General features: G+C 62.9%; 1 protein-coding gene across 1 annotated transcript; it reads left to right on the forward strand.

The window, feature by feature from the left end:
* Nucleotides 1–2: 2 nt before the first annotated feature.
* Nucleotides 3–11,880, forward strand: DGKQ (diacylglycerol kinase theta; the record flags this gene model as incomplete). Its single annotated transcript, XM_008063998.2, has 23 exons — nt 3–105; nt 2,237–2,316; nt 4,113–4,212; nt 4,456–4,541; nt 4,608–4,733; nt 4,988–5,135; nt 5,227–5,301; nt 5,441–5,541; nt 5,620–5,852; nt 5,929–6,019; nt 6,169–6,223; nt 6,404–6,465; nt 6,733–6,883; nt 7,336–7,374; nt 7,562–7,677; nt 9,341–9,492; nt 9,788–9,936; nt 10,176–10,351; nt 10,706–10,806; nt 10,886–11,032; nt 11,126–11,237; nt 11,313–11,465; nt 11,770–11,880. Coding segments are annotated over 23 exons (2,658 nt in total), but the record flags the coding sequence as incomplete, so codon positions are not given.
* Nucleotides 11,881–12,226: the final 346 nt, after the last annotated feature.

A 12,226-nucleotide genomic window follows, 5' to 3' on the forward strand; every position in this document is an offset into this window, starting at 1 on the left:
CCGCCGCAGCGGGCCACGGCTTCCGGAGGGTGACGCTCACCAAGCCCAGCTTCTGCCACCTCTGCTCCGACTTCATCTGGGGGCTGGCCGGCTTCCTGTGCGACGGTGAGCGCCCGACCCCCACCCGGTGCTTCCTCGCCCGGCACGCGGTCCCCATTCCCGGGCAGAGCCTGCAGAGCCCAGAGCCCCGTGCAGGTGACACCAGGAGGGTGTCCCGGCCCTGCCCTCGGACCTGCCCTGCCGGTGTGGTCGGGCCTGTGTGTGAACCGGGACCTGCCTCTGCGGGCTGTGGGGTCTCAAGGCTTCCTTGCCGGCATGCGGGGCCGTGTGGCCATGGTGCATGACTGAGGTTGGGATCCGGGGCCGTGGGGAGCCGCGTGGCGTGGTGAGCAGTTGCGGTGACTGGGGTGAAGCCGGGGCCCCTGAGGCCAGCAGGGTCCCCATGGCCGGCGTCCTCTCCCAGCGGCTGGAGCAGCAGTTATGGCCGAGCGAGGCTGCTATCCTGAGCTCCTGTGCTTGTCCTGGTCGCTCTCATCCATTGCTCAGGTTGGGCCCTGCTGTCCCAGTGCCTTGTGCCCCAACGCGGCTCCACCCTGCTGCCAAGCCATCGGGCTGGGGCACCACGGCCCTCCCTCTCCTGGCCCCAGTGTGTCCAGAGTTGATCCTCATCCTTCTCTCTCCTACAGGCAGGTGGGCCCTGGGGACCACAGCCAGCCTCTGTGGGGAAGAGAGTGTTAGTGTGGGGCGCTCGGACGCTGGACACCTACTGTGTCCTGGCCAAGGTTGTGGTGGTGGGAGGGGCTCTGGGGCGGAGGGACGCCTCAGGCCAGGACCTGTGAAGGAGGCCTGCCCTCAGCGGTGGAAATGGCATGGTTGTTCTGACTCCAGGGCTGCACGAAGTTGCCTGACCAGCCAGCGTGGGTGGGGGGGCACCCTGGCTTCTCCGTCAGATCAGAAACACTGCACTGTCCTGCCTGCTCCCCAGAAACGCCAGGGTGTTCCACTAAGAGGATGTGTGTGTGCAAGCTGAGTCAGCTCCAGGTCTGAGGCTAGACCCTTGGATTCCACACACGGGTGCAAGGTATAGAAGGCAGAACTCTGGGTCTGAGGCAAGACCCCTGGGGACCTCCTGTGGAGGTGAAAAATATAGAAGGCAGAACTCTGAGTCTGAGGCTAGACTCTGGGTCCCGGTCACAGGTACGTCCACCTGCAGGTGGGGCTCCAGGTTGAGGGAGCTCAGGAACCCTCCACATAGTCCTGGGGCAAAGCTCTTGTTGAAAGGGGCTGGCATGGTGTTTGGGGGACAGTGCAGGGTCCCTCCCAGGCAGCACCCATGGAAAAGGGGCTGGGATTTCAGCTAACAGAGGGTCTGGCAGGGATGTGGAAAGAAGAACCGCCTCCCGTCAGGGAGTCCCAGGGTGGGGTGAGCAGGTCTGTCTCTCGGCCAAGGAGGGAGCTGGGAGTTGGGCACCTGCCGGCAGCTGCTGCCTTCCACGCAGAGCTCCAGGTTGCCCTTCCTCGTCCCCCCAGTTCTATCACCAGACCCCATCCTCCTTCTAAGTTTTCTCTTAAGCAGCCCATGAGGAACTTCTACCCATCCTCTTCTTGGGACTGGGGTGTCTGGGGCTGCAGCAGGTAGGGGCACCGTGTGGCAATACCAGCACGGCCTTCTGGGAAAGCTGCCCTGAGGCTCATGGGCACAGACTTCTGCCAGGCTGTCTTGGTAGGAGTGTTCCTCCATCCCTGCCCACTCCTAGCCCCTACTATTCCATGGGGCCCAGTCCCCCCTTCCCTCACTCCTGTCCCGGCCTGCACTTTTTCTTGTGGCCTCGCCACCCTCCCGTGTGTGTCACTATTGAGCCTTTGTTTGAGGCTGAGGCACGCCACCTGCTGCTCTCAGGCCCTCCCCAGCACCCAGTGCACTGCACATGGCAGGGCAGTTAGGAGTACATGCAGCTTGGGGGAGTGAGGGAAGGGTGCCCCTGGCCAGGCTGACCAGGAGGATGTATGGAGGTGCTGCAGCTCAAGAAGTCCCTGTCCACCAGGAAGGCTGTGAGCCCCAGGACTGTCTTGGGTGAAGCCCAGCTGCAGAAAGGAGGAGGCGTGGGGATGCGAGACCACAGTGCCTGTGGTGCTGCCTACTGGGGAGGGCGGGTATGTGGGGCCTGGCTGCCTCCTTCCTGGGTGGGTCATGCCATCAGGGACAGGCCACCTCATGTGGCTCTCGTTCCCACAGTCTGTAACTTCATGTCCCACGAGAAGTGCCTGAAGCATGTGAGGACCCCGTGCACACGTGTTGCGCCCAGCCTGGTCCGGGTGAGTGCAGGGTGAGCTGCCACCCCTATTGGAGGTGGGGCACAGGTCGGCTCTTGTGGGGTCGGGTGCTGGGACCCGGCTGTCCTTCCAACATCAGACTCCAGTTACTCCTGTGATTGAAAAGCAAAGGTCAGCCACTGCACAGGATTCAAAGGAAGGAGCCTCAGGCACTAAGCATCCCGGGTGGGCCCACAGGGAACTGTGCTGAGAAGAGCCAATCCCAAAGGTCACATCCTGTGTGAGCCTGTCCACAGAACATTCTAGAGATGATGACACTAGAGGGAGCACAGAGGAGAGGCTTCCAGGACTTAAGGAAGTTGGTGTGACTATGGCAGGGTGGAGGGTCCTGATGGGGTTGGCTGGTTTGCATCTGAACTGCCTCAGTGTCAGCATCCCGGCTGTGATGTGACTAGTTTTGCGAGATGTCACCACCATTAGGGGAAGTGGGACAGAGGGCTCCAAGGGTCTCTATCACTTCTCACAATTGCCCGTGAGCCTTCAGGTATTTCAAAGAAGTTTAAGTAAAAACTGAAGGCAGGAAGCCTTGGAGCTAGGGAGGTCTTGGCCCCCAGCCTTCCTCTGCAGGGCTCCAGGTAGGACAGGGAAGGGACGGCCCAGGTCCCTGCAGGGTACAGGGGACTCCCCTTCTCTGGTGACAGTAGTGATGTTTAGGGAGGGCTGTTCTGTGCTCATTCCTCCCTCAACCGGCAGCTGTGTCCTCTGCAGAGTGGCGCACCCCACCCTCATTCTGTGATGCTTTCAGGCTGTGGGTGCCGCAGCCTATGTGGTGGTCTGTGCAAGCAGCCTAGGGGAAGCCAGGCCAGCAGACTGACCTGCTGCTGATTGGGTTTCTGGCTGTGCTGTTCCTTCTAATGTCTGATGCTGTGTTTGGAATATCTCAGTTACTGGACTGAGAACAGGAGGACGGGAGGACACTGACTTCTGGTGGTGTCAGCACTCTAGGGATGCCACATCAGCCTGGGTGGTCCCTCCTCACGTTGACATCCTGAGGCTCCAACTTTCTAAAGCTGATTTTAGGGGTCAGGTGCAGTGGCACGAACCTGTAGTCCTAGCTACTTGGGAGGCTGAGGCAGGAGGATAACTTAAACCCAGGAGATTGAGGCTGCAGTGAACTATGGGTGAGTGCACCACTGCACTCTAGCCTGGATGACAAAGCAAGATCCTCTCTCTAAAACTCTTTAAAAAAAAAGTAAAGTTTATTTTAATGTTTTATTTTATACTTTACTAAATTAAAAAAATACAAGTATATATTTCAAATATATGTATGATGAAAAATGTAGAGGATATTTAACAAAGAAAATACAAATTTTCTTTAACAAAGAAAATTTAACAAAGAAAATACAAATTGCCCATCCTGCTGGCAGTTACTGTTCTGGTATATGATCTTTCTGCTTTTATTGTGTGCGTTTTAACTTAAGTTTTGGGATAAGGACAAGAGTCGAGAGTGAAGACTTGACTTCTCTTCTGTCCCTTCTCATGGAAGAGCGCCACCCCGACACAAAGACACTTGTTTGTACTCAAGGCCTGGTCCCCTCCCAAAGGGTGGCTGGGGGTCCTTGGATGATGAAGGAGGGGAGGCCTGGCAGCTGGCACAACTCACCAGGCTAGGGGGAGGCAGGGCTGTCAGGGAGGTCGCAGAGCCTTCTCCTGCTTTCCGTTGGCCTGGCTGCCTCCAGACCCAGGTCAGGCAGGCAGTCCCCAGTGGGGCCTGAGCTGCAGAGCCATGGAGGAAGAGAGGGAGGAGTGTGACAGTGAGGCTGCCCCTGTCCCGCCAGGTCCCCGTGGCACACTGCTTCGGCCCCCGTGGCCTCTACAAGCGCAAGTTCTGTGGGGTCTGCCGCAAGCCCCTGGAGGCGCCTGCGCTACGCTGTCAAGGTAGCCAAGCCTGCGGCCTCGACTCCCGGTCCTGACTCTGCTGCCCCGGCCCGCCCCCCACGCGCAGATGATTGGGGTGATGGGGGAGGCTTCGAAGGCCAGCCAGGGGGTGCCCCGCAGGATACAGGACCGTTAAGGAAAGTGGGTGTGGGCTGGCGGAGATGGGGCCAGACCCAGACCCAGCAGAGAGGCGGGGGACATAGGGGGCTGCGCCCGAGGCCCCTAACCCTGCCCGCCCCCCAGTGTGTGAGCTGCACCTTCACCCCGACTGTGTGCCCTTCGCCTGCAGCGACTGCCGCCAGTGCCACCGGGATGACCACCAGGACCATGTGAGTGCACAGGTGCAGGGCGGGAGGGGGGTGGGCTGGGCTGCTGCTGACCACCCCCCTCCCCAGGACACACAGCACCACCACTGGCGGGAGGGGAACCTCCCCTCCGGAGCGCGCTGCGAGGTCTGCAGGAAGACGTGCGGTTCCTCTGACGTGCTGGCTGGCGTTCGCTGCGAGTGGTGTGGCACCCAGGTGGGCGCTGGCCAAGGGATGGAGGCCAGAGGAGGCCGGGCAAGAGACGCACCGGCAGGAGGCAGGGCGAGGGTGGAGGGGCGGGGCAGGGGAGGCACACCCCCAGCGGCTGGGAGGGCCCCGGGTTACGCCCACCCGGGGGGTGAGTTCTTTCTTCCCCTGAACCATCTGTTTTCCGGGCGGGGTCTCTGTGCACTCAGGCCGAGGGTGGTGGCGGCCCTGGCCCGGCTCATGCCCGCATCCCTGTCCCATAGGCGCACTCCGTCTGCTCCGCAGCGCTGCCCCCCGAGTGCTCCTTTGGGCGTCTACGCTCCCTGCTGCTGCCCCCAGCGTGCCTGTGTCTGCTGCCTCACAACTTCAGCCAGAGGCACTGCTTTCGCATTGCCGAGGCCTCAGAACTGGGTGAGGAACTGTGAGGCGCCGGTGGCAGGGTGTCCTGGGGGGTGGGGAGCAGGGTTGGAGCTGAGTGAGGGTCCCTGTGCCCGTCCTGCAGGCGAGGGAGACCACGGCGGGGATGGGGGCGTCGCCCCAGGCCCAGGCCGAGAGATGCCACTGTCTCCAGAGTCCAGTGAGTATGTGGGGTGCAGCCCTCCGCCCCATCGGTGCACCCCACCCTAACCCGAGTCACAGCCTCTCCCTTAACCTGCTTCCCCCAAAGCTGCCGTCCCACTGCTGCCCCATTCCAGTCACAGCTCTCCCCCCCCCAGGCAAGCAGACCCTGAAGGTCTTTGATGGAGACGATGCTGTGAGGAGAAACCAGTTCCGTCTTGTCACTGTCCCTCGCCTGGCCAGGAGCGAGGAGGTGCTGGTAGGAAGAGCCCTGGGAGCGGTGTGCACGGGGGTTGGTGTCCAGTGGCCCGTGCCCCATACCTGCCACCCTCTGCAGGAGGCAGCACTACGGGCCTACTACATCAGCGAGGACCCCCGAGACCTGGAGCTGCAGCAGCTACCCCTGCCCTCGCAGGCTGGCGACCCCCAGGCTGGGGGCAAGGCTGGGAGTGCCAGTGTCCCGGAGGAGAGCAGGGGCCTGGGGGCCTGCGAGGTCACACCAGAGGCCTGGGTCATCCGGGCGCTGCCGCATGCCCAGGAGGTCCTGAGGATCTACCCTGGCTGGCTCAAGTAAGATGGGACAAGGTGCGGGGTCTGCAGGCAGGAGTAGGGGGGGTCTCTGGCCTGAGCCCCGCTGTCCCCACAGGGTAGGCGTGGCCTATGTGTCGGTGTGTGTGACCCTAGAGAGCACAGCTCGCTCAGTGATGCTGGAGGTTCTGCCGCTGTTTGGACGCCAGGTGTGTGCCCTGGGCCACCCCATCTCGCCAGTCTCGGGTCATTGTCCCCAGGGACCCAGGTTACAGGCTCAGCCCCGGTGGGGCTGCCCTTGTGGGTGTCCTGGAGGGGTGGGGACCTGCCTGGGCCTGATGTCCCCTTTGCCCCACAGGCCGAGGGTCCCGAGAGCTTCCAGCTGATTGAGGTGTTCATGGGCAGCAGGCAGGGTGAGTGGGTGGCCTGCAGTCAATGCCCTTCTGCTTGTCACATCCAGGCCCTGTCCTTCCGACCAGCCCCACCCCGTGTTCCCACGTTCCCTGGGGTCTCAGGGCAGCTGCTTCCAAGGTGGGTACAGAGCCTGGTACTGACGGCGGTGCCCTCCCCCTGATATTCCCCTTTCCCTGCAGTCCAGCGGATGGTGCTGGTGGACGAAGAGCCCTTGCTTGGCCGGCTTCAGAACATGCGGCAGGTCAGTGCATGTGGCTGCCAGCCCCCAGGAGCCTCCAGCCCTCAGTCTCACCTCCAACCCGCAGAGGGGCATCCTTCCCAGCCAGGCAGCTGAGTGTCCTGCCAGCAGTGCCGTCTGTAACACGTCACCTCAGTTCTCTGAGGAGGGAGGATAGGGCTGATCTCAAGGGAGAAAGCCGCTGTGGTCTTCTTTCCTCTTTTTGGTCATCCTCCCTCAGCTGGACCCCAGAGAATGTCCTAATTCCCCATTCTGTCCCACTCCCCGCAGACGTCTGTGCGACAGGTGAGCCAGATGCGGTTCTACGTGGTGGAGAGCAGGGCTGTGGCCCCCCACGTCTCCCTGTTCGTTGGTGGCCTTCCTCCTGGCCTGTCCTCCCAGGAGTACGACATCCTGCTACATGAGGCCATGGCCACCAAAGGTGTGATGGCTGTGGCTGGCCCAGGGCCGCTAGCTGGGAGTGGGGTCCCAACAGGGTGGGGACTGTGGGGCCTGGAGACTGCTCCTGCCTCCCGTGCTCTATGCAGGCCCGTTCTCCTTTGCACCCAAAGGAACTCTGTTCTCGCTGCAGACCCAGGCCATGAGATTCCCCAGGTGTCCGTGGCTGCTCTGCCCCTGAACCTTGACGTTTGATCCCTGACTCCAGCCCGTGTCACCTCCCCCAAGGAGCTTTGAGCCTCCCACTTGCCTTGGCCATTCCCCATGGCGCCTGGCCACTGCCTCCCCCTCTGGGGTCCTGCTCCGGGGGGGAACATTTCCTGCGGGAGCTGCCCTTGGGGGTGTGAAGTCAGCCCCAGGGGTGGGGGTCAGGCCCAGGCCTTGGGCCGTGTATCCTTTGTCACCTGCCACCCTGACTGGAGTCTGCCTTTGCAGCTGCCGTGGTGTCCGTGAGTCACGTCTATTCCTCCCAAGGTGAGCTGCCTGGCAGACGTGGTCATGCGGGCCCATGGGTGTCCTAGACCTCATGGGAGAGCCTGACCCTCGCCCAGCACCTGGTCTTTCCTGGGGAGGTGTGGGCTGGGGAAATGCCCTGGTTTTGTTCCTGCCCTGGCTTGTGGGGGAATGGGACAGGCTCCCCTTAGTCCGGCCCCTGCCACAGGCGCAGTGGTGTTGGACATCACCTGCTTCGCGGAGGCTGAGAGGTTGTACATGCTGGCCAGGGACACAGCGGTGCAGGGCCGGCCACTCACCGCTCTGGTGCTTCCGGACCTGCTGGTAAGTGGGCAGCCAAGGCTGGTTTTTCAAACCCTGGGGGGTGGTCAGGGGTCCAGGTCTGCAGTTGTGCGGTCCCCATGGTGGGGCACACTCTTCGTCTAGTGTCTCTTCCCTATGTTCACTGGGGCCAGTGAGTGTTGCCTTGTTCCTGCTTCATGGGAGTTGGGAAAGACGTCGTTGCCCCTCTGGCTCCATGGAGCCCAAGGTCAGAGGGCAGCGCTCGTCCGAGACTGTCGAGCAGGTGAGACCTGCTCCATGGGGCACCATGAGGCTGGGACGGCCATCCGCCTGGATCCAAGGTCTTCATTAGCGGGAGGGGTGTAGGATGCAGGTCCCGACCTCACAGGACACATGGCTCCTGCCGCGGCTGCCCCACCAGGGGCACTGTGACTAAGTGTCAGTGGCCACCCCTGGCCCTCAGGCACAGCGCTGGTCTTACTTTCCTGCCGGGAGGCCTTGAGACCCCAGCTCCCGCCTGGAGCTGTCCCCCAGCAGTGGGTGGAGCGCCCTGACTTCCAGCCTCACCCTTGAGACCTGGCAATTCCCCGAAGAGGGGACACCCAGCAGCATGGAGGGTGAGGGGTCACAGCCCAGGGCTCGGTGGGTCAGGGCTGCTCGAGGGGCCAGAGCTTGGGACCTCGCCCTGGCTTTCACAGCAGCCTCTTCGGTCATCAGCCTTTCTGGCCTCCAAAAAGTTCTGTGAGATCCCCACCCTCAGGTGTCCATGGCTGCTCTGCCCCTGAATCCCAGCCTTTGACCCCTGACCCCAGTCCAGGCAAAGTAGAATTAGAACAGGGTGAGTCTGGCGGCCTGTGGCTGGGGTAGGCAATGCCTGTGGGTCTCTCCGTCTCCTCCCCACTTGGCCCTGCCTTAGTCAGGACAGCCTGTCGGCCCTGGCCCCACTCGCTCCGTGGGCAGAGCTGGCATGGGGCCGACGTGCGCTTTCTTTCTTCTGTCAGCTGCCTGCCCTGGGGTGAGTGGGTAAGTGGTGACTATGGGTGACTCTGCCTGCCAAGCAGGTCACGCACCCCGAGTGTGTCCTTGCCCTGAGCCTTGGCCAGCCTGTGTGCTGCCGCCCACCCCATGTCTGCACCTGGCCTGTCTCCTGATCCCACCCCACTGTAGGGGCCCTGCTCTCTGTCATAGGGACCCCTGCCCAGCCCGCTCTGTCTAGATTCCTGGGCAGTTTCCTGGGCTTATGTGTGGGGGATTGGTGCTGTCCTGTAGCCGAGGGGAGCTGTGGCCACCCTGCTTGTCCCACAGCTTCTTGGCAGGCAGGGGCCTGAGAGCCACTGTCCTCCAAAGGTATGCCCTAGGGCTCCTGCGTGGCAGGCCTGGGTCCTGTTGGCTGGCGATCCAGGTGAGGTCCCACTGGGTGGCCAGCGTGGGCCTGGGGACTGAGTGGGTCATGGGTGTGGTCTGTCCACACCTGGCTTGGCGGGTAGGGTCATGGCCTTTGTGCTGGAGCACCAGTCAGCTGTCCTTGGTGCTCCCCATGGGCTGGCAGTAAGGCAGGGATGACCCTGCAGCCCCTGGGTAAGGCGAAGGGCATGGCCGTGCCTTCCTGGGGGGCAGGCCTCAGTCTGGGCGGGCTCAGAGTCAGAGGCCTGTTGGGGAATGCCCAACCTTGGTCCTCACCCTAACCTGGCCCCCCACCTCTCAGCACTGGAAGCTGCCCCTGGATAGCCGCCCCCTCCTTGTGTTTGTGAACCCCAAGAGTGGGGGCCTCAAGGGCCGAGACCTGCTCTGCAGCTTCCGGAAGTTGCTGAACCCCCACCAGGTCTTTGAGCTGACCCACGGGGGACCTCTTCCCGGGTGAGCTGTTGCCTGCTGCCCTGCACTGCAGCAGCCTGGGCAGGGGGCCTGGGGGCTTGGGGCAGCTGCACAGGCCATGGGGGGGGACTCCCTGCACCACCGTTGGGCCCATGGGAGTTCCACAGGAGTCCTCGTCGTGACCTCCATGTAGCTGCATCGAGCATTTTCAAAGGAGGGGCGGGGTGGGCTGAGGCGAGTTCGGCCCTGGGAGGCCTGGGCATCCTGTAGTCTGCTCCGATGCCCTGTGCTCTGCATGGTGGCTGGTGGCGGGACACTTCCTGTCTCCCACTGCTAGGTTCCACCTGTTCTCCCAGGTGCCCTGCTTCCGGGTACTGGTGTGCGGTGGGGACGGCACCGTGGGCTGGGTGCTCGGGGCCCTGGAGGAGACGCGGCACCGTCTGGCCTGCCAGGAACCTTCTGTGGCCATCCTGCCCCTGGGCACAGGTAAGTCAGCCAGGGAGCAGGAGGACGGGGCCCCAGGGATACTTCCTGCCCCAAGTTTCACTCGAGGCCTGAGGTGGCATCCTTGTCCATGGTGAGGATGCCCCTGTCCCTTGGCGCGGTTGCCTTTGTTTGTGGTAGGGGTATTCCTGTCTGTGTGGGGGGGTGGGTTCCCATGGTGGGGGTCTATGTACCCACTCACGTTGGATGGGTGTGAAGAGTTGCTCTCACTTGCATCCTAGGGAATGACCTTGGCCGTGTCCTCCGCTGGGGGGCGGGCTACAGTGGCGAGGACCCCCTCTCGGTGCTGGTGTCTGTGGATGAGGCAGATGCAGTGCTCATGGACCGCTGGACCATCCTGCTGGATGCTGAGGCTGGCAGTACTGAGAACAGCGAGGCTGATGCAGAGCCCCCCAAGGTACCAGGGAGGGGTGGGGGTGGCACGTGTCAGGCCCCTGCCTCATGAGCCAGTTTCCTCCCAGCCACACTCTGGTTGGTGCTGGCACCATCCTCTGTGCAAAGGAGGTAGCCGAGGAGGCACAGGGCGGTGACTCACTGGGGATCGTGTCTGGGCTGGCTCCAGCCCTGCTGGCACTCACGGTGCACCCACTTCCCTGGGGTGTGGGGTCTTTGAGCGGCCGCCCCCAAGGAAGCAGCGCAGGCAGGCCAGAGTCGAGAAATGGGGCAGGAGGCAGGGAGGCTGGGGCTGCCTGGGAGGGGCTCAGGAGCACCTGGGAGGGCTCTGGGTCCTGGGAGATCCACACGTCCCCAGATCGTGCAGATGAGCAACTACTGTGGCATCGGCATTGATGCGGAGCTGAGCCTGGACTTCCACCAGGCACGGGAGGAGGAGCCTGGCAAATTCACAAGCAGGTACTGGAGGAGTGGGCCAAGTCCAGGCGGTTATGGGTGGCAGGGGCCGCCTCGGTGATGGCCACGCCCCCTCGTGCAGGTTCCACAACAAGGGTGTGTACGTGCGTGTGGGGCTGCAGAAGATCAGCCAGGCCCGCAGCCTGCACAGGGAGATCCGGCTGCAGGTGGAGCAGCGGGAGGTGGAGCTGCCCAGCCTGGAGGGCCTCATCTTCATCAACATTCCCAGGTGGGGTGGGGTGGGGCTTGGTGGCCTCTAGCCCGAGGTGGGGCCGAGCCCGATGAGCCTGTGCCCACACCCGTGTCCCCCCACCTGGCGCAGCTGGGGCTCGGGGGCCGACCTGTGGGGCTCCGACAGCGACGCAAGGTTTGAGAAGCCACGCATGGACGACGGGCTGCTGGAGGTGGTGGGCGTGACAGGTGTCGTGCACATGGTGAGAGAGTGGCCGGGCGGGCAGGGTGGCACCTCTGCCCGTGGGCCCCGCTGAGCCCAGCTCTCCTCACCGCAGGGCCAGGTCCAGGGTGGGCTGCGCTCTGGGATCCGTATCGCCCAGGGCTCCTACTTCCGCGTCACGCTCCTCAAGGCCACCCCGGTACAGGTGGATGGGGAGCCCTGGGTCCAGGCCCCCGGGCACATGATCATCTCAGCTGCTGGCCCTAAGGTATATTGGGAAGCCCGAGTGAGGGGTATGGCCAGGGGGTCCTCCCAACTCCAGGTCAGGCCCTTGAGAGGCTCCCCGTCTTTTGGTGCAGTCTTTGGGCCTCAGGAGGATATGGGCTGAGGGCGGTGCCTGGCAGTCAGGTTGCAGGGGTGCAATGGCCCGCCAGTCAGGCCCTTCCCCTTCTGTTAGCTGGACAGATATAGCCTCAGCCGCCTGGGTTCTGGGATGGGGGTTGGTGGTGCACTGTCTGTCACCTGCCCCCGCTGCCGTGTCCCCTTGGCCTGACCTGCCAACCTCCGGACAGGTCCACATGCTGAGGAAGGCCAAGCAGAAGCCCAGGAAGGCCGTGACCAGCAGGGATGCCCGGGTGGATGCCGCACCTGCCCCTGAGGGTGACCCCAAGTAGTGGTGGCTGAGGGATATGGACGGTCTGCACTCCCGGCAGTCAGTCCTGGGCTAGTCCAGGTGCAGCTCTGTCCTGAGTCCTCACGGAGGCTGGCTCTGTGGACAGACTTCATAACAGTGCTGCCTACAGTGTCCTCCTGGGGACCAGGACATTTCTTACCCTCATTCCCATTTGGCATCACATGGGCATGGCTGGGCAGGTGGGTGAGTGGCAGCTGTGTCCCACTACCTGGGTGGGTGTGCTCAGGCTCTGGCTGGCCAGCCCCATATCTGGTGTGTCCATCACAAGATGCTTCAGAAGGGGAGGTGGGACCCAGCCCCCTCCTGGAGGGGATCCCCTGGCTCTGTGCCCCTCA

Source organism: Carlito syrichta, unplaced genomic scaffold (assembly GCF_000164805.1).
Source record: "Carlito syrichta isolate Samal-C Ts95f unplaced genomic scaffold, Tarsius_syrichta-2.0.1 Scaffold307178, whole genome shotgun sequence".
Taxonomy (NCBI): domain Eukaryota; kingdom Metazoa; phylum Chordata; class Mammalia; order Primates; family Tarsiidae; genus Carlito; species Carlito syrichta.